This window comes from Ursus arctos, unplaced genomic scaffold (genome assembly GCF_023065955.2).
Source record: "Ursus arctos isolate Adak ecotype North America unplaced genomic scaffold, UrsArc2.0 scaffold_32, whole genome shotgun sequence".
Classification (NCBI taxonomy): Eukaryota; Metazoa; Chordata; class Mammalia; order Carnivora; family Ursidae; genus Ursus; species Ursus arctos.
This window is the reverse complement of record NW_026623008.1, coordinates 28,363,204-28,387,382: the sequence shown is the minus strand read 5'-3', so window position 1 is coordinate 28,387,382 and position 24,179 is coordinate 28,363,204. Positions and strand designations below refer to the sequence as shown.

The 24,179-nt window shown below is 50.6% G+C and overlaps 2 protein-coding genes across 3 annotated transcripts; one reads left to right on the top strand and one right to left on the bottom strand.

Moving 5' to 3' along the window:
* Positions 1–2,180: 2,180 nt before the first annotated feature.
* Positions 2,181–11,939, bottom strand: UTP11 (UTP11 small subunit processome component). The gene is made up of 8 exons (XM_026516618.4): positions 11,781–11,939; positions 8,547–8,608; positions 7,040–7,142; positions 6,530–6,643; positions 5,725–5,818; positions 5,503–5,633; positions 3,574–3,684; positions 2,181–2,839 (listed from the first exon to the last, which is right to left on the bottom strand). Exons 1-8 carry the CDS (start codon positions 11,841–11,843, stop codon positions 2,756–2,758), a joined length of 762 nt encoding a protein of 253 aa, XP_026372403.1. The 5' UTR covers positions 11,844–11,939; the 3' UTR covers positions 2,181–2,755.
* Positions 11,940–16,320: 4,381 nt separating this feature from the next.
* Positions 16,321–23,920, top strand: FHL3 (four and a half LIM domains 3). Of its 2 annotated transcripts, none has more exons than XM_026516619.4 (6): positions 16,321–16,514; positions 21,090–21,263; positions 21,350–21,524; positions 22,541–22,710; positions 22,806–22,992; positions 23,118–23,920. In XM_026516619.4, exons 2-6 carry the CDS (start codon positions 21,108–21,110, stop codon positions 23,270–23,272), a joined length of 843 nt encoding a protein of 280 aa, XP_026372404.1. In that variant the 5' UTR covers positions 16,321–16,514; positions 21,090–21,107; the 3' UTR covers positions 23,273–23,920. The 2 variants fall into 2 exon arrangements, with proteins under 2 accessions (XP_026372404.1, XP_048077745.1); XM_048221788.2 differs by having other exon boundaries at positions 16,365–16,456.
* The last annotated feature ends 259 nt before the right edge of the window (positions 23,921–24,179 follow it).

Sequence of the window (24,179 nt, the reverse complement as noted above, 5' to 3'; positions counted from 1 at the left end):
CTGCTGGAGGACGTGCAGTTCACTGCCCCACAGCCAGCAGCAGGGGAGTCAGCGAGCTAGACACAAACCCTCACAACTGCACGTGGGGGGACCCCTACCATTTCCCGGTGGAACCACCCTCCACGTGGGACTCAACGATAAGCTTACCCCATGAGCCTCACTAGAAATGTGAGGGGAAAGCCCTTTCCTGCCCAGTCCTTATCTTGGGGCCACACTAATCTCAAAGTGGGGGAGCAGGCGTGGAGAAAATCTTTTTTCCCAAGAGTTCTCTCCTATGGCATTAAATCCAATAAATGAATAGGCACTAAGCACCAATGGAGCACAGGATGCTTCCAACAGAACCAAGAGTGCTAGGAGGGTAGACACCAGCACCCAGAGAAATAGCCCCAGCAAAGGGGCAGCAGCTCCACCTACTGGGCCTTTTCCTACCCTGTTGCCAGGAATCACTTCCCTCCAGAGTTCAAAAACATATTTAATCCAAGAATAAAGCTAGGGCTTGACACTCTCCTGCTTGAGTCAGAAGGGCTCAAAGAAGTGGCAACAGAGTAGGACTGAAGCAGGATAGTTGGGTTCTCCGCTGGGGAGACCTGGGTGTTCCACATCAGTATTGTAGCGGATACTCTGGAGACCTCATCTGTACAAGAGACCTGAACCACACAAGTTCTGACTCAGAGAAATGCTTCCCACCTCCGCAGGCTGCCCACATCCCCTTGGCCCAGACAGAGCAGGTTGCCACCAAGACCCCAAACCAGCTTTTGGGCCTGGACGGGTGGATCCTAAGGAAACAAGAGTCTTTCCCCTTCCCAAGCAATAAGCCAGGAGTCTGAGGTCCCACTGAGCCCCAAAGCATAAAGTCCTGGCCTGTTTTCAGGACCCATGAGGCTGGAGCATCTGTCTTGGGTTCATCACAAGGCACAGCCAGTCTCTCCTTGGGCCTCAGAGACAGCCCTCAATGTGACAGCAATTCAGGACACCTAGTGTTATCCTCTTATAGTTCCCTACGTCCAACCTTATGGTACTCCAAGAGGATGGACTTTCCTGCTCTTTGGCCTGTGCGCATGCCTCTTCAAGCCTCACTGTGTACCTATAGCACACGTGAGGACTTCGTGTGTCACCTGTGGGACGTGAAACCTTGGTGGTGTGTTCGTGTACCAGAGGGTATACAGATGCGCATGCACCTGTGTTTATGAGGCCTGAGCTGTACGCATCTTGTATGTCTATTAACGTGAGACCCAATCAAGTGTATGTACCTTTGTATAAACGTAAAGTTCAAGAGAAGGCACTGGGTATACTCCTTACCTCCTACCCAGCAGGGACAAGGGATAGAGACAGAGCAGCAGTGCCAAGCTACTCTGTGCCAGGAACAGAGTGCTGCTCGGTCTGCCCACCCCTCTGTCCAACATCCACGGGATAAATCCCTTCCCTGGCTCAGGACTCAAGACCCCCCAGACCCCTATGTCATAAGACCATCAACGTTTACTTAGCTTACCATCTCCCCAAGAAGTAAACACACAGACTGGGAAGCACCTCCTTCCTTAAGGCAAAAGCTGCTAGCTTCTATTCCCCAGCCCTTCTTATTTTCCAGGGCTCCCAGATCTAAATCCCACTGGGTACAACCTAAGCAAACAGGCTTTCATTTTAGGCTTTGTACAGGAGCCTAGCAGTCATAGGAACATATTAAGTTTTAATGATGGTTTTTTGTTTTTTGGGTTTTTTTTACTGTTTAAAATCCAGGCACAGCTGTTCCCCCTCCAGGGGGTGAGGTGTAAGCAAGCCTCCCAGAACCCAGTTCCTCCCACATTTGCTCCAAGCATGCTCAGTCCTGTCTTGACAGCCTCAGCCTACCACCCCTACATGGGCAGGGAAGGGTGAAACTCTGGGAAGAAAGCTGCTACACATGCCCTGGAGTCCTCTCTCGAGGGCAAAGGCCTGTACCAAGCCATTTATAGCCTTGGAATCATGAGTTGGCCAGAAGTGCAGAGGGCAGGAACAGAGAGCCAGATCTGTCTGATTTGAGCTTCATCAATAAGGAGGTGCCACTGTGGGTTCCTAGTCCCAAGGGTTTCTATCTATAGCTATAAAGTGTAAGAGAAAAAATTCCTCCTTGGCTAATTTATGAAGCCATCTGAATATCCAATAAACACAGAAAGAAGGAGAGTAAAATCAGTCTACCCACTAGATAAAACATGAAAACAATAAAAATATTTATTTAACTTTTACTATGAACATATATTACTTTTAAAAAATTTAGTGATGTAACAAAATGGAAGGGCTAATTTAAGTAAAAAAAAAAAAAAAGAAGAAATTATTTGCTATAATTATAACTACAAAACAAAAAAGTAAAGCAAAAAACCCAGTACATGCCTTCACTGAATGGAGGAAATAAACCAGAACGTTCACAATAATGTTCACCTCCAATGCCCTAGCTCTTAGCACTAATAACTATTTGGTGCTCTTCAGTATTGGGATTAGAGATGAAGACCTTTTTTTTCCAAATTTGCTGTAATGAGATTATATAACTTTCCTCGTGAAGAAAATATATAGGTATATAAAAATAAGACTGATTTCATACCCAAAAACAGTAAGACAGGGGAAGGGGCTTTAATGTTGTTCACAGAAAGATATCAAATGCAGATCTATAATAAAGTTACAAACAGGAAAAACCATGTCATTCAGACTAATGGAATGTGAAGTTACTGGGGAAAAAACATAGGCTTCTTTTCCATGTGGAATGACAAAGCTTATCTATACCACTTCAACGTTTTCGACGACTCTGGAATTTGTAAATAGCTGGGGAGTTCACTGTTTGTTTCTTCACCTTCACCTTCTGAGTTTTGTCCTACAAGAGAATAAAAAGGTTACCAGTAAATAGCAGGAGAGGGTTTTGTAAAACAAGAAGGTTAACAAACTACGTATTAGAAAGGCCCTAATTCAGCCCTTCTCAAAGTGCAGGACAAAGCCCATGTACCCTCAAGTATTCCCAGATGCAATGAATCATTTTCTTCCCTGGGAATCTAGAACACTACTAATCTGTAGAAGTTATTGGAAAAACTGAGAAGAGAGGTACTCAAATCATTGGGGGGGGGGGGCATAGTCTCACACAGAACCCTAGCTGAGAAAGGCAGATCTGAATGATCTGCAAAGCCCAAGAATCTGACATTTAAAGGAACAATAAGAATACGAACGGGGCATCGTATAATCCTTAGCTGTGCTATTTAACTACACAATGTTGTCTATTTTTAAACACCAATGAGTGACACACACAGTTTTGTTAACCTGTTTAAATGTTACACATAGCTGCTCATAAGCTATAAAGTTCACATGCTACCTGATCCTACCCTTTGCTGTCCCAGAGCACTGACTAATAAGCCCCTTATTACCCTTCCTAATCAAGGAACATTTCAACGCTGTCAGAGTAACAGACACTGGCTCAAACCACTGCCCCTGAGGAGCAGACATTTTCACTGGGGTTGATTTACACACAGCAGAAATCCAGTTTCAGTGAAGACCTTTACAAGGGGAAGGGGGGAGGGGGGAAAAAAAAAGGAAGGGCCTAAGGCTCTCTCTCCTCACCAGAAGATCTTTGCGTGTTTGAATTTTCTGTGCAATAACAAACAATTTCTTCTCGCGTTCAATCCGCTGTGTCAGGCAGTTATACTGCTTTTGCCTTTCTCTAGCTATCCGCTGTGGAAGAAACACACATTTTCAATAAAGTTAACAAGATAAAAATGAATAAACTGCTTTTTAATCCACTTAAGTCCAAATGCATAAATGGTTTCAACTCCCTTCTTACTCAGAATCAACACAAGGGACTATAAAACTGTCCATTTTAGGAACACTACATTCTAGAGCTAAAGAGAACCTTGGAGACTTGCCTGGGAACACGTGGTTCACCTGGAACAGAGTCAGAACTGTCCCGCGAGTCTCACGGATCCCAGGAATCTTTCCACTACTACACTAAGCTGTTCAACCCCTGTGTGAGCGTCCCGGTTACCTAAGGCAATGCAGGAATGAGCCAGTCCTGGAAACCCTACACAATGTGAACAGAGGACAGAAAGGCCACTGGACAGTGTGCTGGTGTCTGAGAACCACAGAACACAGAGAGAAGGTCGTTTCCAGTGGAAGCAGACCTGAGAATACTCCCTGCTGAATACTCCTCGAAGGCCAGTAGCCCTAAATCTGGGGGGATCGTAAACCCCTGAGAAACTCATGAAAGCTTTGGATTTTTTTTTTTTGATTCTTTCTTGAAATAAATATGCATGTGTGTTGGCACAAATCTGTGCAAACATATATACCTAACTGTACAAAACATCAGTGTAGAAGAGTGTTCACAGACTTCCTAAAGCCCATCCACAGATTGCCCAACACTCCAAGTTACAGGTTAAAAATTCCCTTGCAATCCACCCACCAGCAGTCTTAATGAAAACATTTCTGCTCTCCACAAAACAACTGAAAGAAACAATACCACTCAACAAAAATGGCAAGATCCAAACCTTCCCAACTTCTCAAAACACGTGTTGGTGACTATTCTGTTTGGAGCACTGATCTCTTTAGGGACTACCACAACACTTGAGACGTGTTAGTGACACGGCTAATTGAAAATACAACTAATTGACAAACAGGGTTATCACGAGAACACTAGTCAGCCGGCTCCTCAGCTGGAAGTGTTATCTACAAGAGAGGACTATTACTGGGCTTCAGATTTAAACAACTCACCAATTCTAGCATAGTCTCACAGCAGTGGTTTCAGACAGCTTTTGTTTTCACTTTATTACACAGACTGTCAAATTTATGGGATTACCCAATATAGTCAAACTAATTAGGGGTATTTATATTACTACAGCAAGTTTAGCTGCCTCTGAGCTAGAGAAACTGCTGTGAAATTAAACATTGGAAGCAAAGCTGATGCGGTGTAAATGATTCAAATCAAAACAGAACAGCTGTCTACTTGAAACACATTGACAGCATTTTTTAAATGAATCAGTCAGAAGTGAGAGTTCAACTCCAGAAGGCTTTGAGAAAAGCGTGTCTTCTGCACAAACCCAGTTCCAGCGATGGAAAGCACCATAAGGAAAAGTCAATACAAAATTTTGGTTACAAATGCATAATATGTAAAGATTTTTTGAGATATGTATTTGCTGCTAAAGGTTCAATATCAGAATATACCAAATCCCTTAATCTTCAGTGTCCCCTCCTCTCTCTGCATCGGTCACAAGCCTTAAAAGCACAAAGCCCCCAGTGAGAGGCGGGATTCAAATGTAAATCTAAAACCAGACCCAAAGCTGCTGACCACTAGGCCACAAGTCCTCCAATCTTAAAAACCAAGGAACCCTCCTCCACTCCCACCCCCATTATCAAATCTTCCTTCCACTTTTCTAAGGGAACTTCATGAGTCATGAGTTTTCCTCTAATTATTATAATAAATGCAGTAGGGGGGGCAATCAAACAAACAAACCCCAGATTCTCATAAGCTCAGACCCGAAAAACAACGGAGGAAATTACCTTCAATCGAGTCTGCTGGGTAACGCCCTTCACTTTCTCCTTCTGCAAGGTCTCTACTGTGGGTCTGTTAAAGACTCTGTCAACTAGTTCCGGGGCTGTTCGCAGGTGAGTGGCGACATCAAACTGCTCAACTGAAAGCCAAGACAATTCTCAAGGCGCCGTCTAACACCGAGCACAGACCAACATGCTGGACTGTCCCAGAAACCCTCAAACATTTCATACCTTCCTTTTTGGTGTCAAAAAAAAACACATGCTTATTCTGCTGCTTCCCCTCGAAATCCAGCAGATGGAGCTCTGATTTTAGTCTTTCAATTTTCTAGAATACAGAACATGATCTCACTTTACATTGGGTTCATCCAGGGTATCAGAAATGAATGTGCAGAAGTTTAAACCATTCCATATCATTATCACAAGCTACCAAAAAATGTGCTTCATTCTTTTAAAGGAAAAAACTAAAACTTACCAAGCACCAATCACATATCAGGTACTGGGCTACATATTCCACAAAACTCACTTATTCCCGTGAGATAGAAATGAGGAACCAATCTCTCAAAAAGGTTAATTTGTCCATAATCCTGGGGCTAATAAATGGCAGAGCCAGAATTCAAACTTAAGTGAGTCTCATTTCCAAACTTGAACTGTTTCCACTCCACCATACTGACTATACTTCTAAATCATTATCATCATCAAGAAGTACTTTAAGTCAGTAAGTGCCAGAAGAAATCAACTTATAATTGGAAAGCAGCGAATTTATATTTCTTTTCTTAAACAACAAAAATACAACAGAACAGGGGCGCCTGGGTGGCACAGCGGTTAAAGCGTCTGCCTTCGGCTCAGGGCGTGATCCCGGCGTTCCGGGTTCGAGCCCCACGTCAGGCTCCTCCTCTATGAGCCTGCTTCTTCCTCTCCCACTCCCCCTGCTTGTGTTCCCTCTCTCGCTGGCTGTCTCTATCTCTGTCAAATAAATAAATAAATAAAATCTTTAAAAAAAAAAAAATACAACAGAACAAATGGTTTCACTTATTACCTTAGCTTCTGCAACCCTTTTCATTTCTATGTATTTGACATCCTGGGTTCTCATCAGTTTCAGTTGTTCTGGAGTTACTTCTTCCTTAGTCTCCTTAATAACATGAACTCCATCCTAAAACCCAAATTTAAAACATACATTCCCTATTAGATTAAAATCACAAATAAGTCATTAACATAGCTCATGACTGGAACAAAGACAACCGAATGCCATATGCAACAGCGGTCCAATGCACTAAGCCCCCGAGATGCATGTTCAATTTAGCACCTTGTCATCCATTCTCATCCACTCTAAGAACAGCTCCAGGTATAAGACAACTCAGATTCCGGAGCAGAAATGCACGCTGTTCATGAAGGGGCAGTTTGCCTTGGATACTGACCAAGAACACCTGGACCAACTGGAGAAGCACTGAATAAAGGCCAACGATCCTTCCTCTCCATCTCTTCCACCATACTTATTTTCTTTAATGAGGTGGAGCTCAGAATACCAACTGATCAATTAGGCACCCACCTGGAGTTTAACCCGAGTCATTTTATAGTAGAATTCATCTGGATTTTTTTCAAGAGCCTTCTTCCGGAGAGCTCTGAGGTATTCCTGCTTTTTCCGGTAGTCACTAAAAGTTTAAATCAGGTTCATAGCAAAAACAAAAACAAAAAAACCCACAATGAACAAACTTTACAAGCATCTAAAGTTTACACAAAATGAACCCAAAAAAGCCAAAGCAATGACCAGATTTGATCCAGACTCCACAGTCACTGACGTTGAGCTACTGTCTCTGTAGGCTCCTCTCCTATCCCAAAACTCACCTGAAATTAACATCTCACATGATTTAGTGCCATTTACCTCATTACAGGGAAACACCAACCAAAGCAAACATTAAAGCTCTTTAGACAGAGTTCTAGGGGCGTCTGGGTGGCTCAGACGTTAAGTGTCTGCCTTCGGCTCAGGTCATGATCCCAGGGTCCTGGGATCGAGCCCGCATCAGGCTCCCTGCTCGGTGGGAAACCTGCTTCTCCCACTCCCCTTGTTTGTGTTCCCTCTCTCGCTGGCTCTGTCAAATAAATAAAATCTTAAAAAAAAAAAAAAAAAAAAAAAGGACAGCGTTCTAAAGCGAGCTTGGGCACCAAGTGACCAAATAAGATTCACAAACTCCACAGTGCAATACAGCATACTGACTAGAATTGTGGACTCTGGAGCCAGACTATCTGGATGAAAACCCGGACTCCACCACTTCTGGCTAAGTAATCCTGGGTATGTTAGTTAACCAATCTGTATCTCAATTTAATCTGTAAAATGGGTGTGATAATAATAGCATCCTAGAAGGTTGTTGGGAGGAATACGTTTTAAGTGTAAAATTCCAAGTCTCCCAGAACACTGCCTGGTGCAATAATAGCACTCAGTTATCATTATGAGCCTTAAAAACTCTGGGACTCAGAGCAATCCACTTAATCCATCTCCATCTGTACCAGGAGCACAAAAGGACCTCAGCTGACAAACATGGTTAACAAACAATTATCAAGTGTTCTGCAAATAAAGTGCTACAGGAGAAGAATGGGGGTAATTGTTTTATAAAATGTTTTCAGAGTTCATTATCACCCACGCTCAGTCTTATGAATCCATCTTTCACATCTCTTCATTCCACACCACACACGCAGTGATGTAAGAGACTCAACAACTGGAATTTTAGATTATATCTTGCATTTCAAGAAAAGAAAGAAAAAGATTCAGCTTTTGCCTCAAACGCCAAAGCAGAGCAAATCAAAGCCACTCTGAGAAAACTATCTAGAGCAACATAATAAAAAAAAAAAATTTCACAACACAACTACAGTTAAATAAGTTACGCTCTGCCCAAACAAAGAAGTGCAGGGTCACAGACAAGTATGTGACAGGTTGCCAGTTCTGGCCATTTTATCAATGGCAAGAAATTATCCCCTGTCGGACACTTGGGCAATTCAGCTGCAGTGCAGGGAAGCTGTCAGCTTTCTTGGCAGCACCTCTACCAGAAAACTGAACTCACTCTGCACGAAGTTTGTAATCTTTCTTTTTCTCCAACAGGCCCAGATGTTTTCGAAAGCCGGGCTAGAAGACAAAAGGAAAAAAAAAAAAAAGTGCTTAGTTCCCTCAGCAAACACATACCCAAATCAACATGACACCTGACAGGAACAAGTGTCTCTGGAGTGCTCAGTAAATCCATGTTCTTGGAGCCAACTTGCTACCCTGTTCCCTCCCCTCCCCCAACTGGGCTCTGCCCAAGGATGAGAGGTACCATGCAGACGCCAGAGAGGTCACAAGCACTGCCATAGTACGTTTCCTGGCCTATTAAGGACAGAGAGAGGCAACAATGACTCGGCACTAAGCAAGCAGTTGCCAGCTGTACTAAAATTACTACAGACTTAATCCAAGGGTTTATAAAATACTATGAAGGGAAAACATAATAACAAGGAGGCAACTGTGGCAAGGGCACTAAATTTAGTCTGGAGAATGGGGTTCAAATCCAAGCTTTACCTCTTAACATCCTGTGACCTTGGGCAAGTCACTTAACTTCTCTGAGCTGCTGTTTCCTAACTATAAAATGAGAATAATAGTACCTGTTATCACGGGGATTAAATGAGCCTCTGTGAGTGGTAGTGCCTACACGTGGCCTGGTATAAAGCAGGTCCCCAGCATACGTTTACTGTTATTATTATACCTTTGGAAAGAAATACGAGAGAAAAAAACCAAACTTTTCCTTGGATAGCATGAAAGGCACAAGGATTATATCTTGGTATTATCTTTCTATAAGCTATTTGTCGAGCAATTAATACATGTCAGTGTCTGTGCTAGATATTTCTGCCCACATCATAACAGGCCAAGTTTATTAAGCACTTACTCTGTTACAAAGCAGGCCAAGTTTATTAAGCACTTACTCTATTACAAAGCAATCTATACAATCTCATTTAATCCCCACAACAAACAAGGGAAGTAGATAAAACACACAACTGTTATCCCAATTTTCTAAAAGCGGAACGAGGTTTAGAGAATGGCTTGCCCAAGAACACAGAATAACTGGCAAAGCTAGAACTAGAACCCATTCCATCAGGGCCACAGTCTGTGTTCTTCCCCAACACACAAGACCACATACTCTTCTGCTCGGAATAATCTCAATTTCTGAAGAGGTACATACACTTCTCTACGTTTAAACTTGTCTAATAATTTAGATGAGATTTTTAACAGTCACATCTCTTATCCTTGAAATGATGCAATAACTAACTCAGTAATTAAAATAACACCAAAATTAAAAAAAAAACAACAAATAAAACACAAGAATCAGGAGTTGGTGAGGATATGGAGAAAAAGGAACCCTCCTGCACTGTTGCTGGGAATGCAAACTGGTGCAGCCACTGTGGAAAACAGTACGGAGGTTCCTCAAAAATTTAAAAATAGAACTACCCAATGATCGAGGAATCACACTACTGAGTATCTACGCAGAAAATACAAAAACAGTAATTCAAAGGATCTGCGTTATAGGAGATCTGGCATTGCATCTGAAATAGCTCACCTAAGTACACCTACCCCCCCATACAAAACATCTCTGGTAGCTCGCCCACCACTCAGTGAAGGACCTACAGGATAAAGCCCAAACTTGACCTAAACATGAAGTACTCTTGTCAACATGCCCACCCACCTCACCAGCATGGCCTTCTCCTCACCTCTCCCAAAAAGACCCACTATTCGTACTCAGACATGACCATGTCATGCTTATGGCCAGCCGCAGAAGCCCTGTCTTCTCTGTTAATCCAAATCAACTACTTATAACCATGACTTTGGACACACTATTTAATCTCTTTAAGCATCAGAGTCCTCACCTGGAAAATGAGGATAACATCCACCTCACAGACATGCTGTAGATTTAAATGACATAATCCCATACAGCTGTTGGGCTATACCTAGCATACAGTAAGTACTGGAAAAGCTATTATCACTGCCTTCCAAGTCTAGCAAGTTCCATCGTGATGCTTTCCCTCATCATCTCTACTCTTCCCATTCAAATTGCTCATTTGGCATTTTTCGTGTGCCATCTCTTATTAAGGTGCCTCTTTATTCATCTTTTAGTGGCCCCTGGATTCAAAACATGCAGCCTGATTCCTGGCTTTGCTGCTTGCCAGTTACAGCTTTGCGTCTTTGGGCAAGTTAACCAATCCGAGCCTTAGTTTCCCCATCTGCAAATGTGAGAAAATAGTAATACCTACTTCCACACAGTGTCGAGAGTTAGATAATGACAGTAAAGCATTCTGCACTTTGGCTCTGTCACACAACAAACATTTCTATCATTACTTTTACACAAGCCCACAAATAGGTTCAAACAAGGTGGCAAATTACACAATTGCTCCCAGCACACCCCTGAGCACACAGTAAGTGCACAATAAATGTCTGATAAATGCTATTAAGGAGGAAGATCGAACTGAGGTTAAGAGGCCTCAGTTCCATCTCATCAGCCAGCAACACAACTTTGGACACGTCCTTCTCCTTCCCTTCCCCAAGTGCAAAATGAAGTTGGACCAGATGTCCCCAAGGGCCTTTCTGGATCGGTTATGATGTGATTTTTAAGCACAGTGGAATGGATACACTGATTCTTCATATACTAAACTAATTTCTGCTCAACCTACCCAACACAGACACACCCTCCACAGAAGTCCTGCAACTGTTTATCCATCTGAATTTGGTGTTTGTGACTGGGCAAGTCACTTCAGCTACCCGGGCCTCAGTTTCCTCATCTGTATAATGGGGATGGAAAACATCAACATTACAGTGTGACACCTAAACAAAAAGCGTATGTGGCAGATCTTCATGGGTTTTGCACAAAGCGCACGCCTGACCGTGTTAACAACGTTATCACCAATCTCCTAAATCACAGGCCCCCTACGCAGTGGGCAGGGCCGAGCGCAGCTGGGGGTTCCAGTTCCAGACGGTGTGCGCTTTGACCTCACCTTCCCCCCAGAAGGTCAAGCACTTTACACAGAGCGTCTCACCCAATTCCCTCACTGAAATCTGGCTAGGCAGGCAGTGCTCCTCCCCGAAAGAGAACGACCCCCCACTTCGCCAGGCCGCGAGGCTCCGCCCCAGGCACGCCGGCGTCGTTAGCATACATTTGCGTTTATTTACATGCCCCCCCTCGACGTACAGAACCAGGGCCCGCAGGTGGAGAGAGGGAGGGGGCGAGGGTAGCACACGAGGCCACGGGCCGGCGCTCGTGGGGCCTGTGCGGTCCTACCTGGCTTCGCTCTCGGTGTTCCCGCTGCCGGGATTTAGCCGCCTTCCGAAAAGCTGCCGCCATGTCTGCTCACGCCTGAAAAAGCTCTGTAGACAAGGCCTGTCCCGCACCGCCTCAGCCGCCGCGTCCGCTGATCCTACCGGAAATAGGCCAGGGCGCCAGATGCTTAGAACGGCCCACTTCCTCTCCGCAGCCTATCCGACGCCTGCCTTTCCGGAACTACGTCCTCCAGCAGAGGCGTCCAGCCCCAAGCTGCTTCTGGGAAGTGTAGTTTCCCACGTCTAGTCCCGTGACTCTGCAAGAGTCGGTTCTCATTGGCTAGGACTTGTGCACGTGTACCGAGATCTCGTTTTCGCGCTCGGCTACGCGTTGGCACCTGGGAACACGTGGCTGGCACTGCCCTCGGGCTGAGCTGTGCTTGGAGTGTGCGCATGCGCAGTCACCTACCTCTGTGCTCCACTTAACCCTATTTACGCGGTGCGTTTAAAAGTACGAGTCGTGTGAATTTTACCGTGTGCCGGAAAGAGCACTCTATAGACAAATGGGAGACCTTAAACCATGTTTGGCTCCGCCACTTACCGGCTGTGTGACTTTTGACAGGTCTTTTGACTTTAATGAGCATCATTTTTCTCGTCCATAAAACAAGGATAATAATAGTGTGCTCCGCTTGCTTCACAGGACCGTCAGGAGGCTCACAGCTGAATGGAGGAGTTCTATCCCGGCAGTAGTTACAAACTTTGAGTCCCTCACACCCTCAGGGGAATGGCAGGCTGACAGAATGAGTGTCAGAGGCAGTACGATGTAACGATTAGGACCAAATACCATAGAAGTGTGTTCTGATCCTAACTGCCACCAGCCAAGGCAAAATTAGCTTCAATGAACCTCGATCTCCCCATCTGTAAAATGGTAGTAATAATACTATACCCACGTAATTGTAAGGATCAAACGAACTAATAGGTTTAAAGTGCTTAATGCTGTGTTCACCCCTTAAAAGAGTTCACAATCCATTGGAGCAATGGTTGTTTTTGTTCCTACTAAACCTACCGGTAAGGATAGAGAGAGGGTTGGGCACAACAGAGCACTTCAGAGGCACTTGGTTTCTTTTCCATCCCATGAAGCTAACCCTCAGCAAGTTCTGTAATCGCACCCGTTTGTCCTGACAGAGCTCACCCCTCCAGCTGAGGCGCTCTGAGGAAATCCTCTCCTCAGTCCTCGGAGGTGCTAGTCCAGTAGACGGGTGGGCATGACAAAGCTGAAAGTAGCTGAGACCTGCCATGTGAAAAGTTTTTTCCTGCCTCCCGGTCTGAGTCTTTTGCCCAACTTGGGTCACAGACATTAACAAACTTCCACCTCATTTGTGACTTAATGAGTCACATTAAGACAAGGAAAGACAAGGCCCTTCATGATTTGGCCCACCTTTCCAGCCCCAGCTCAGTTATGGGGTCCCAGGAATCAGCCTTGGATTTGAATCACACATCCACCACTATCAGCTTGGATTTGGGGCCACATTGTCAAATTCTCTGAGGCCCGCATCCTACTCTATCAGATACTGATAATAATATAACCGACGTATATGGCTTTTGTGAGAACCGAAGGAGGCAATGACTAGCACTTAGCATGGTACCCTGCATGTAGTGGGCATTTAACAGGTTAACTCTTCCCCCCTCCCCCTGCTTGAACCCTGCATACTCTGTGGAAGTCACTCACTTCACCCTCTACACCCACAGAGTATTGCAAGGCTTGGGGTCACGAGAATAGTGTTTCTGGGCAAACTGAAAGATGGTGTCTGCTAAACCATGAAGTCTGGCAGGGGCTATAGGCAGCCCAATGGGTAAGAGTGGGCAATATGCCCAGAGAAGGAAGGAAGTTTTCTCACTGGGGAAAGGAGGGCTTGTGATCACAAGCATTAGGGAGTGATTCAGCACCCAGAGGAAACCATGAGAGGCCTGGCAGTTGTCACTCAGGGCCTCCTTTTAAAAAATGCTTCCAAGGTGAGAGAACACCCAGGAGACCTGGAGCAAGCCCCCTTCCACCATGAGATAAGGAAGGGTGTGTGGGGGCTTCCTGGGTGGGCAAAGGGACAGCCAGATCCCACTCACCCAAGACTAGTCATCCAGCAATCAGGCTCTTCTTCCAGCTCCGGCTCAGACACACCTGTTCCCTAGAGAGGGGGGAGGACTGATGGGAAATGGGAACAGAGAGTCCACATGGCTGATCCCTAGACCTCCCTGGGGCACGTAGTCCTCCTGGGCCAACGGAAATGTGAGCCCACTGGGGAGCTAGAAATGGGGAGGGGAAAAGGACATAGCCCCTGGCCTATACCAGCATCCCTCCTCCAGGCTGGGCCAAGCCAGAAATCTAATTTTCTCTGGCCTCCAGACTTCCAGTCCAAGCAGCAGAACCTTAACACTTGACCGTGAAAGGGAATGTGTTGGGCAGGGTGAGGCGCACATTCCCCCATACTCAATACCTACTCTGTACTCTCCTCCAATACTCATGAGAATGCTGTGAGACAGGAAGTCAAACACTCTTCACGGGGGTGAGCTGACTGAGGCATAAAGAGCTTGAGTGACAAAAGAGGCTGCAGGGCCTGCCAGTTAAGCCCTCTTTGGCATAAGGAGCTTTGACATTTGATTATGTGGATTTGAATCCAGCCTTTGCCATTATTAGCTGTGTCGCCCTTGGCAGGTTACTTAGTCTCTCTGTACGTCCATTTTCTCATCCTTAAAATGGGGATAAGAATACACATTTCGTACAGTTGTTGGATAATCAAGTACATTAATATATGCAAAGTGCTTGGCAGGGACTGGTGCAAAGAACTCGGGAAATCCTGGCTCTTATTAAGGCCGTTCAGCAGAGATTCAAGCCATGAGGAAATACCAGAGACCCCAACTCTACCTTTGATCCAGCACCTTCCTTACTCAGTCATAATCCCTCCTTCTCTTCTCGGAAAGCTGCTCATCTTTGCCCTCCCCTCACCCCAGAGCAGACCCCTCCTTGTCATCTACTCCAACCAGGCAATCTTCCCTGCCCAGCCCCAGGCCTAGGAGTCGCCTACACCTATAAGACAAAGCCCAGAGAAAAGGCCCACCTGTGGGCTGGCTGCTCACTCCCTGACTCCCGGTAGCAGGTACCTGTGGTCCAAACTGGGGTGGAGGGGAGTTGAAACCAAAGCAGTGTCTGTCATTCATTCATTCATCAGATATTTATTATGTGCCAGACTTCAGAGTAGGTACTGGGAATGTGGTAGTGAACAAGAAGGACCCAGTCCCTGCCCTCATGGCACTTACAGTCTAGGCATCAAGAACAATAATAAAGCAATTAGTTTGTTTTTGGAAGGAACCCTGCCCTCGAGGTTGACTTGGGACCCAGGAAGGCAAGCATATGATTCAGAGATGGGAGAGGAAGGTATTCAGGAGCCCCAGCCTGGGAAGGAATGAGTCTCTGCTCTGAGAACTTGGTTGGACCCAGCCTGGGGGGTGGGAGAACCTCTGTGGGCACCTGAATCTCGACTCTAGATGCTGAGGTTATTTCTAGGGTTGGTTTGTTGTCTCTTGTTTTGCAAACACCAGGGCAGAGCCTCCTCCTCCCTCCCCCACCCTTCTAAATCGAGTCTATTTATGCCTAGTGACAAGCCTGAGGATCCCAGGGGGGTTGGCCTCAAGGACCTGGAGGGGCCTCGCGTCCCTGGCAGGCGCCAGTCCTCCCTCCCAGGCACAGGGAGGAAGCCAGAGGATTGGAAACTGTAGAGGTTGGAGGAGGAGGGGTTCCCTCCACTTCCCTCCACCAACCCTGCAGTGCCCCATCCCAGCACTCGCTTCACACCCCTCCCTGAGAAACCCAAAAACCATGGGGCCAAGGATTAGGGTCTCCCCTGGGCTTCAAAGGTCAAAACTATTCGTGGGCACTGTGGAAACCAAGGCCGAACTTCTCTGTCCCAGGGTGCAGCTGGAGGTGAGGGGGTGGTTACTTCTGTTTTTGCCACTCAAGAGTTGTGAAACCAAGCCCTTTGAAGGTCAAGGCCCTGTTGGGGGTCCTCTCTCCACTCCTTGTTTCCAGAGAACAACTTGGTTCCCACCGATAGGGCCAAGACAGCAGATTCAAAAGCACCCCCTCCTCCAGGCTTGATTAAGTCCTCTTTTACAAACTCGGTCAAAGTGTGACCCCGGGGGGGTAAGCTGGAAGGTGGGGCGGGAGGGGGAGAGACACGAAGAGGCCATGAGGACTCTTGGTCCCCCAACGGACCTTGGTCGGCTGGGTCCTGTACCCCTTGCTTGAGATCGAATGCAGCAGTCTCCCGCTGGCTGCGGTGGGAAGGGGTGGAGGCAGGGGGAGAGGACGGTGAAAGCTAGGAGGGGACGGGGGCGGGGTTCTGGCCGCCCGGGAAGGTTGGGAGAGCCAGGTTAGACAGAGCCGGCCGAGGGGGCCTGGAGCGGGCTCCAGCCCAAAGAGGAGGGGTGGGCGGGGTCTGGCCCCGGGCCTCTGAGATGCGGGGCCGGGGCTGGGTCCGCACCCCGCGGGCAGGGGCGGCCGGGGGCGGGGTCCGGGCGGGGCGGGCCCCGCGCGCACTTCCTCGGGGAGGGGTTGGGGCTGCGCTCCCACTCGCCCACACAGTCCGTGTGCAGCCGGCACCGTCGCCGGCAGCTCGCTCGGCCCCAGCTCTGCCCGGCCCGCAGGTACGAGCCGCCGAGGGACGCGCGGCCCGCCTTCCCCGCTCCCGCCGCCCGCTTCGAGGTGAGCTCCCCGCCGAACCTGGCTCCGAATCCCAGCTCCCGGCCCGCCGCCCCCTGCTCCCCACTCGGGTCCGGCCGTGATGACCGGGGGGGCGCTGGGAGTGGGCGGCGCGGGGGCGCTGAGCCCCGGAGGGCGCCCCCCTGATCGTACCGATCCCGGCCGCCCGGCTGCTCCGAGACTTGGGCGGGGGAGGGGGCCAAGTTTGAACGGAGAAGCCAAAGTCGAGCGAGGGACCGGGAGGGTTCGAGAAACTGAGGCTCCCAGAAAGCCCGGTGGAGCGAGACCAAGACTGGGACACGAGCGACAGGTTTAGACAGGAGGCTGCAGGGATACCCGAGGAAGGGAGACTTGGCCGTAGAGTCACCGAGAGGCAGACGCGAGGCAGGAGGACCGACCCAGGTTTTGTGGAGTGAAGCATTTGAAGGAGAAGCATACATTGACCCCAGTGAACACGTTGTAGCGCCCTTCCCGGGGCTTTGCAGGGTCCTGGGCAAGTGAGGGGCCCTGAAGCCTAAGCTTCGTTAGCCTCGTGATAGATCAGCTTCTGTGAGGCCTATAGACCCGTCCAGAAACTGGAGACAGAGACACTCAGGGACCCCTTGGAGACACTCAGATACCAAGATTTGGGTGTACAGAGGTAGAAATCCGCAAACGGGGGCCGTTGGGAGATAACCAGCCAGAGATACACGAAAAACATAAAGACAGCTGAAGTGTGCAGGGACACAGACACGCTGAGTGGGGCAGAGCTGGCTTTGATGGAGGCGCACTGACAGCTTCCCAGACAGACCCGGAGAGACTCAGGCCCGAAAGACTGGGAAGCAAGGATGTGGGGAAACAGAAACTCTGGGCCAGCCGGGCCCCTGTGAGGCAGAGGACCTGAGACCAAGATCAAAAAGGAGCCCCAGGCATATACCAAGACAGCCCCAACTTATTTTTAAACTCAAATCTTGGACGCACTGCTTCAGCCCTGGGGGACCTGGGGTGAATGAACTGTTCCTCTCCTGTCCCCAAGGCAGCTGCTGGATCCTGCTTCCCACCCCACTTCCCCTAAACTGCTCTGACTCCCAGGCCCCATGGGGGGGAGGGAAGGGGAGAAGGGAGAGTTTGGGGTTGGTGTTTGATAGCAGGAGGTGGGGGGTGGGGGGGTTAGGTTTCTCCCCTTAAATCTCCTGTCAATTCCTGGGAGCTGGGGGAAGGGTCTGATCTGATCCTGACTCACAGCTGTGGGGCCTGGCCAGGGTCCTCCTGGACAGTGCAGGGTGGAGGGGGGCAAAGGAGTTGAGCGGTTGGCATGGGTAGTTGGAAAGGCTTCTGGGTGTCTTCCAATAGCAGGGTTAGCAGCTGGGGGAGAAGAGTGAGGTTCCTGTGCTAGTGATATCACCAAGTATCTCCCGTACCCCTGCTCTTAAATGTTGACCATCCCCTTTACCACCGCTGCAGCATTTTTAAAGAGAAAAACAGGAAAGGGCTCCAGGCTGGGAAGCAGGGAACCTGGCCTCTCTGAGACCTGAGTGACCTTGGGCCTGACTTGTCCCTGGTTTCTGTTCTCAACTGTAAGATGGGACTGATACCCTTTCCTGCCTGCCTGTGTGAGATCTGGTGAAATGGTGGATGGGATGGCACTTCATGAGGGACAAAGCGGCACGCAGGTGTGTACGCCTGTGCACCTGTGTGAGGGGTCTCACTGGGATCAGGCTGGCCCCACTGATCTCCTCAGCCAGCCCCAGCGCCTGGGCATCTTCACTTCCCCCAGCAGAAGTCGGTGGGAGGGGGGTGTCCCTCTTTGTTCTATCCCTGGGTCTAGCCTAAGAATGTCCAGGTCAAAACCCAGGCCAGCTCCCTGACCCAGGCCTGGCTCCGAAACTTGTCTGACCCCTGTGTGAGTGAGGGGCTAATAATAAAAACGCCGATGGCTACCATTTACTGACTCCTCACTTTCTGCCACGTGCTTTCCAAGCACCAGCCTTTCAGCCTGACAACAACCCCAGGAGTAGGAGGTAGGCTTAGATAAGAAAACAGGCCCAGGGACCTTAAGTGACTTGCCCAAGATCACCCAGCTAGTAAGGGAAGAAGTCAGGATTCAGACCCACATGCCACATTCGGACCTCTATACTCCACATGCCCCAGCCATTTACCCAGCCATTCCGAGCTCTGGGAGGTTCACTGGGATGTGCCAGATGTATGTGTCTGGGTCAGGTGTAGGGGTGTGTGTGTGTGTTTGTGTGTTTGTGTTGAGAGCCCTCTGGCAGACTGAACAGTCTCCCCTGCACCTCCCCCCGCCCTGACCCCACCAGCCATGAAGGAATATAAGACTGGCTCTCTTTAGTCCCTTAGCCCTGCCAGGGAGAGTGGGAGGGAGGTGGGGAGGAAGGGGGATGGGCAGGGACAGGTGGGCCTTGATAGTGCCCTTCACTCTGTCCTCATTAGAGCCCAGCTGGACAGACTAGGCGACTGGGGGATTCTGGGAAGGAAATAGAAGCCATGCCCATACCCTATTTGGGGCTCCCCTGTCTCAGAGTGGTGACTGCCTCCCAGGGGATGGCCCCAGGGCTAGCCTGGGCCTGGGAAGGTGATGGCTGCTGTGGGCCAAGCCAGGAAGGAAGGAAAAGACTCGGGCACTCCCGGACAGACCATGGCCATGTGCTCCACCTGTGTGGCCCCCTGCTGCCCAGTGGCTAACAGCCCAGGCAACCCTCAGATGTTGGGCCAGAGGAAACCTAGGCCTGACTGGTGGGGAGCGGACCAAGAAAGAGGGCTACCCTTTACCCTACAGCACAGCCCTGCCCCAGAATCACCTCTCTGAAGACCCCAGCTCCCGGAGGCCTCATGGCCTGGCCTGGGGTACGAACTTTGTATCTCCCCCGTTGTACAGAAGGGCAGCTTTGAGTTCACAAACCACCCCTTCAAGAGCCAGGCCCTCCAGGCTTGGGGCGTTTGCTGGCGCCTGGAGTCTGAACTCCAAGCCAGAGCAACGCTTCTTGGCCAGAATTTCCCACTGGGGGTGGCTGAGAAAAGGAGCACTTTTCCTTCAACTCGAGCCTGGGCAGGCTCTGGGGACTGCCAGTCACTGGGGGGGGTGTGTGGGGGGGTAGTGGGTTGGTGGGTTCCTTTGTCCTTTCCGGGCTCCTCTGCAGCTGTGAGAACATCCCCTTCCTATGAGTCCTGGTGATTCCTCTCCACCCAGCCTGGGATCCCAGCCCTTAGAGAGCAGGCTTCATGATGGAGGACGTGGGGGGTGGGGAGCTCTGAATCTGGGGCTAGAGACTGGAGTCAGGGGCAGCAGAAGGGACTGGGAACCCCACTTCCCTGCCCCCCCACTCCCCATGCTCCTGTTCCAGAGGCAGCTGTGTGGATGACCTCATCCCGCAAACATGCTTTGTTCCTGAGAAAATGGAAAGTGTCTGAGGTTTGGTGGGGGCTGGGTGTCTACAGCAGCAGCTCTCAGGGCTCCCCCTTGCCTGACTCCCCACCCAAGAGGGGGCCTGATTGGGGAGAAAATGTCTTCTGTGGCTCCCTCTCTCTCACCCTCCACTCCCCCTACCCCAAACCCTCAGAAACCGGAAAAAGCTGGGGAGAGGCTGTTTCTCCAAGAGGCAGGGGGAGGGAAATAATGACCCAGGGGATTGGAAAGATCTGCCAGGAGTGATGCCTGGTTGGAGATGGCAGGGGCATGCTGCGTAATCCCTGTCTTTAGTTCCCCTCTCCCTCCCCAGGCTTCTCGGTTCCCTTTTCTCTCCCGTTGCTGGCCAAACCTGACATCTGGCCATCTGTGCTGCGACAGCTGTTGCAGATGTGCAGGCCAAGGCTGCCCAGGCTGGTGTGACCAGAGACCCAGCAGGGGCTGCAGGGGGCTGAGGGCAGAGGGTCCAGCTGGGGAAGCTTGGCTGTGTCCCGCTTGCAGGATTTCCTTCCTGCTTAAACCTAGCCTGAGCCTCTGAAGTCCTTGCTTGAGCTGATTCTCCCGGACGGAGGGAGGCCCGAGGTGACTTCCACCTCCACCATTCATGGCCCAACATCCCTCTAACATTCCACTGGCTCTTTGACCGGGAGAGGGCGGGCACAGCCCATTCACACCCCTAAGCTCCTCACTCCGGAGCTTTTTCCATATCCCTAGGGTCCCTTCCTGGGAGTCAGGAGAGGGTGGGAGTGCTGTTCATTTGGGATAGAGAAAGGGGTGGCTCCCTGCCCCTGCTCTTGTCCCCTTGGGGACAGTAGGGACAGTGGAAGCTAAACTCAGGCTGGGGCAGGAAATGAGTCACTGACCCAGGAAAAGCCCCCTCCCCCCAGATCTGCCAGGGCCCAGATAAGAAAACAACTTCTGCTTCCTGATTTTTTCCTGACCCCTTCTCTCCCCTGCCGCACACGTCATTAAATACAGAAATAAACATGCAGGACTCCTGGGTTTCCAGAAGCACCCCTGTCCTCATCGCCTTCTGTTCAAACCTGGCATTTCTTAGGCCTGGTCTCTTGCTCTTTTTTTTTTTTTTTTTTTTTTTTTTGACGCAAAGGGCTTTTGCAAGGGGCTAAGCCACAGCCCCTTCGGGTGACCCGTGCCCCACTTTTTGTGCCTGGCAGGGCTCACTCACAGCCACCATGAGCGAGGCCTTTGACTGTGCAAAATGTAGCGAGTCCCTGTATGGCCGCAAATACATCCAGACGGACGATGGCCCCTACTGTGTGCCCTGCTACGACAGCACCTTCGCCAACACGTGTGCCGAGTGCCAGCAGCTCATCGGGCACGACTCCAGGGTAAGGACTGGACCAGACCGGGCAAGGAGTGGGTGGAGGCTGGCAGAGGGGCAGAGGTGCCAGCGCCCCTGCCATGCTCCCTGCAGGAGCTGTTCTATGAAGACCGCCACTTCCACGAGGGCTGCTTCCGCTGCTGCCGCTGCCAGCGCTCCCTGGCCGACGAGCCCTTCACCTGCCAGGACAGTGAGCTGCTCTGCAATGACTGTTACTGCAGTGCCTTCTCGTCACAGTGCTCCGCCTGCGGGGAGACCGTCATGCCCGGTACGTCCCCGGGGGCCTGCCATGCGCATGCCGCCCAATGCCTGGCCATTGCACAGGCTTCGTGCATGGACGAGGGACTGGCACGTGTACGGTACATCCAGGGAGGCTTAGTATTGTAAAGACCTGCACGCACGGCCTCTTTCTGGAAATCGAGCGCATATGGGATTGGTCCTGCCTGTATGCTCCCGGGAGATTAGCACGCACGGGGACTGGCACGCCCAGGTATACACATGACAGCTTAGCACGTGCAGGAACAGACATGCTTGGTATGTTCCTGGGGGTTGAGCGTGTGCCGGACCTGGTATACACCTGTGGGCTTACCATGTGTGGGCAGACTGACAAGCTTGAGACACACCTGGGCGCTCAGCTTGTATGAACTCCCGCATGTGTGGTACATATAGGAGCAAGGAGTCCGATGAGACCGTCATGCTTGGTGCATCGGGGCTTGGTGTGTGTAGAGATGGATAAACAGGGCCTAACATGTATGGTGACCTGCGTGCCTCCTAGATATCTGAGGGCTGAGGACATGCAGAGAATGACGTGATTAGGAGACACCACGGCTTCACGTGTACTGAATCCATCACATCCAGGGCATTAGACCTTTGTGTGGGCAGAGACTTGCTTGCCCAGGACACGTGGGGTCTTTGTAGGTGCGCTAAAACCATCATGTCTGGTGTATAAGGGCTTCTCGGGTACTGAGTCATCATGCCTGTGACATGGAGACCTGGTGTATGCTGACACAGTCATATCTGACACACGTGGGGACTTCACATATGCCAGACCCCTGCATCTAGATTATGGGGACCTAGCATGTGCCCAGCCATGTGCATAGCATGTGCGGTGTTGGGGGGGGAGGGTCGCATGTGCCATATAGGTGGCGAGAGTCCTGCTGCATGTGCGTGAATGCCACCCTGCTTAGGCTCAGGGAACAGCGGGGACTCTCCACAGGGGGTAGCAGAGGGTGGCACTCAGGAGCTTGGGACACAGCCTCTGAGTGGGACCCCTGTTCCCCACAGGGTCCCGGAAGCTGGAATACGGAGGCCAGACGTGGCATGAGCACTGCTTCCTGTGCAGCGGCTGTGAGCAGCCGCTGGGCTCCCGTTCCTTTGTGCCCGACAAGGGCGCTCACTACTGCGTGCCCTGCTATGAGAACAAGTTCGCTCCTCGCTGCGCCCGCTGCAGCAAGGTGGGGGCTGGGCCAGTGGGGTGGGGGGTGAGCAAGGCTCCGTCCCGGGGTGGGGATCGCCACTCTCCCCTGCTGACAGATGGCTGCCCCCACAGACGCTGACACAAGGTGGCGTGACATACCGCGACCAGCCCTGGCATCGAGAATGCCTGGTCTGCACAGGGTGCCAGACGCCCCTGGCAGGGCAGCAGTTCACCTCCCGGGATGATGATCCCTACTGTGTGGCCTGTTTTGGAGAACTCTTTGCACCCAAGTGCAGCAGCTGCAAGCGCCCCATCACAGGTGGGACAAGGGTCAAAGAAGAGTGTGGGTAGGGTGCAGGCGAGGGAATGGGATCTGGTATGGGGCGAGGCTGAGGGGACAGACCGCGCTCCAGATGTCAGAGCTAACCTCCAGCCTCCCTCCAGGACTCGGTGGAGGCAAGTACGTGTCCTTTGAAGACCGCCATTGGCACCACAGCTGCTTCTCCTGCGCCCGCTGCTCCACCTCCCTGGTGGGCCAAGGCTTTGTGCCCGACGGAGACCAAGTACTGTGCCAGGGCTGCAGCCAGGGAGGGCCCTGAGCCAGGACTCCTGGGCCCAGGGCCTCCCAAACCAGGGCTCCAGGACTAAGGCTCCTTTTCCACACCACCTTTGGGACCCAGCCCCTCCCCAAATTGGGGCTCCTCCTGGGCTCCAGGATTCAGCTTCCCTGCTCCAACATCCCCCAACCGGTACTCCCTGACCCAGGGCCCCCAGACCTGGACCCTTATGGAGCCTCCATGATTCAAATCCCTTTTGCAAGCCTGGATTCCAGAATTCAGCCGTCTCCCCACAGTCTGGTTCCCAGACCAAGCCCTCTCCCCAAATCAGGGCTCTAGACCCAACCCTGCAAACCTGGACTCTGGGACCCAGGCCCCCTTCAATCTAGACTTCTTTCCAGAGACTTTAGGTCTTCTGTGGGTGCCTGAGGAGAGTCCTCAAAAGTGGACTCTCCTCAGGCTTGATCCTCCCCACCCCCATCCCACCCTATCTCCAGGGCTGGGGCTCTCTGGGCAGCAAATCGGGGGATCACTGTTTAAGGGGATCCTAGAGCACGAGGTTTTGCCAGTCCATGTCTGTCGAGTGTTTTCTCATTTCATTTGAGCTCCATTTTGCCCAGAGATGGGCAGAGGGGTGGGATTGGTTCATTTTCCCCCCTTCCCGATTCTGCAATAAAGCAGTGTGAGGAATCGAAGGCCTCTTTGTGTTTGTCTGGGGGTGGGGGTGGCGAGGGTGGTGGGGGAAGGAAGGTTCCCTCGCGGACCGGGAGACTCAGGCTCTTCCAGACCTCCTCCGTGCAGGGCAAAGGAGGAAGCTGCTGGGCCACGGGGCGGGAAATCTCCGGAGAACTGGGATCCCTGCCGCTGCTACCGTCCCTCTCAGGCTTAGCCAGCCTCCCCGCTGCTGGCGAAGGGCTTTTTCCTCCGGGTGGGGGAGGGAGGGGTTTGG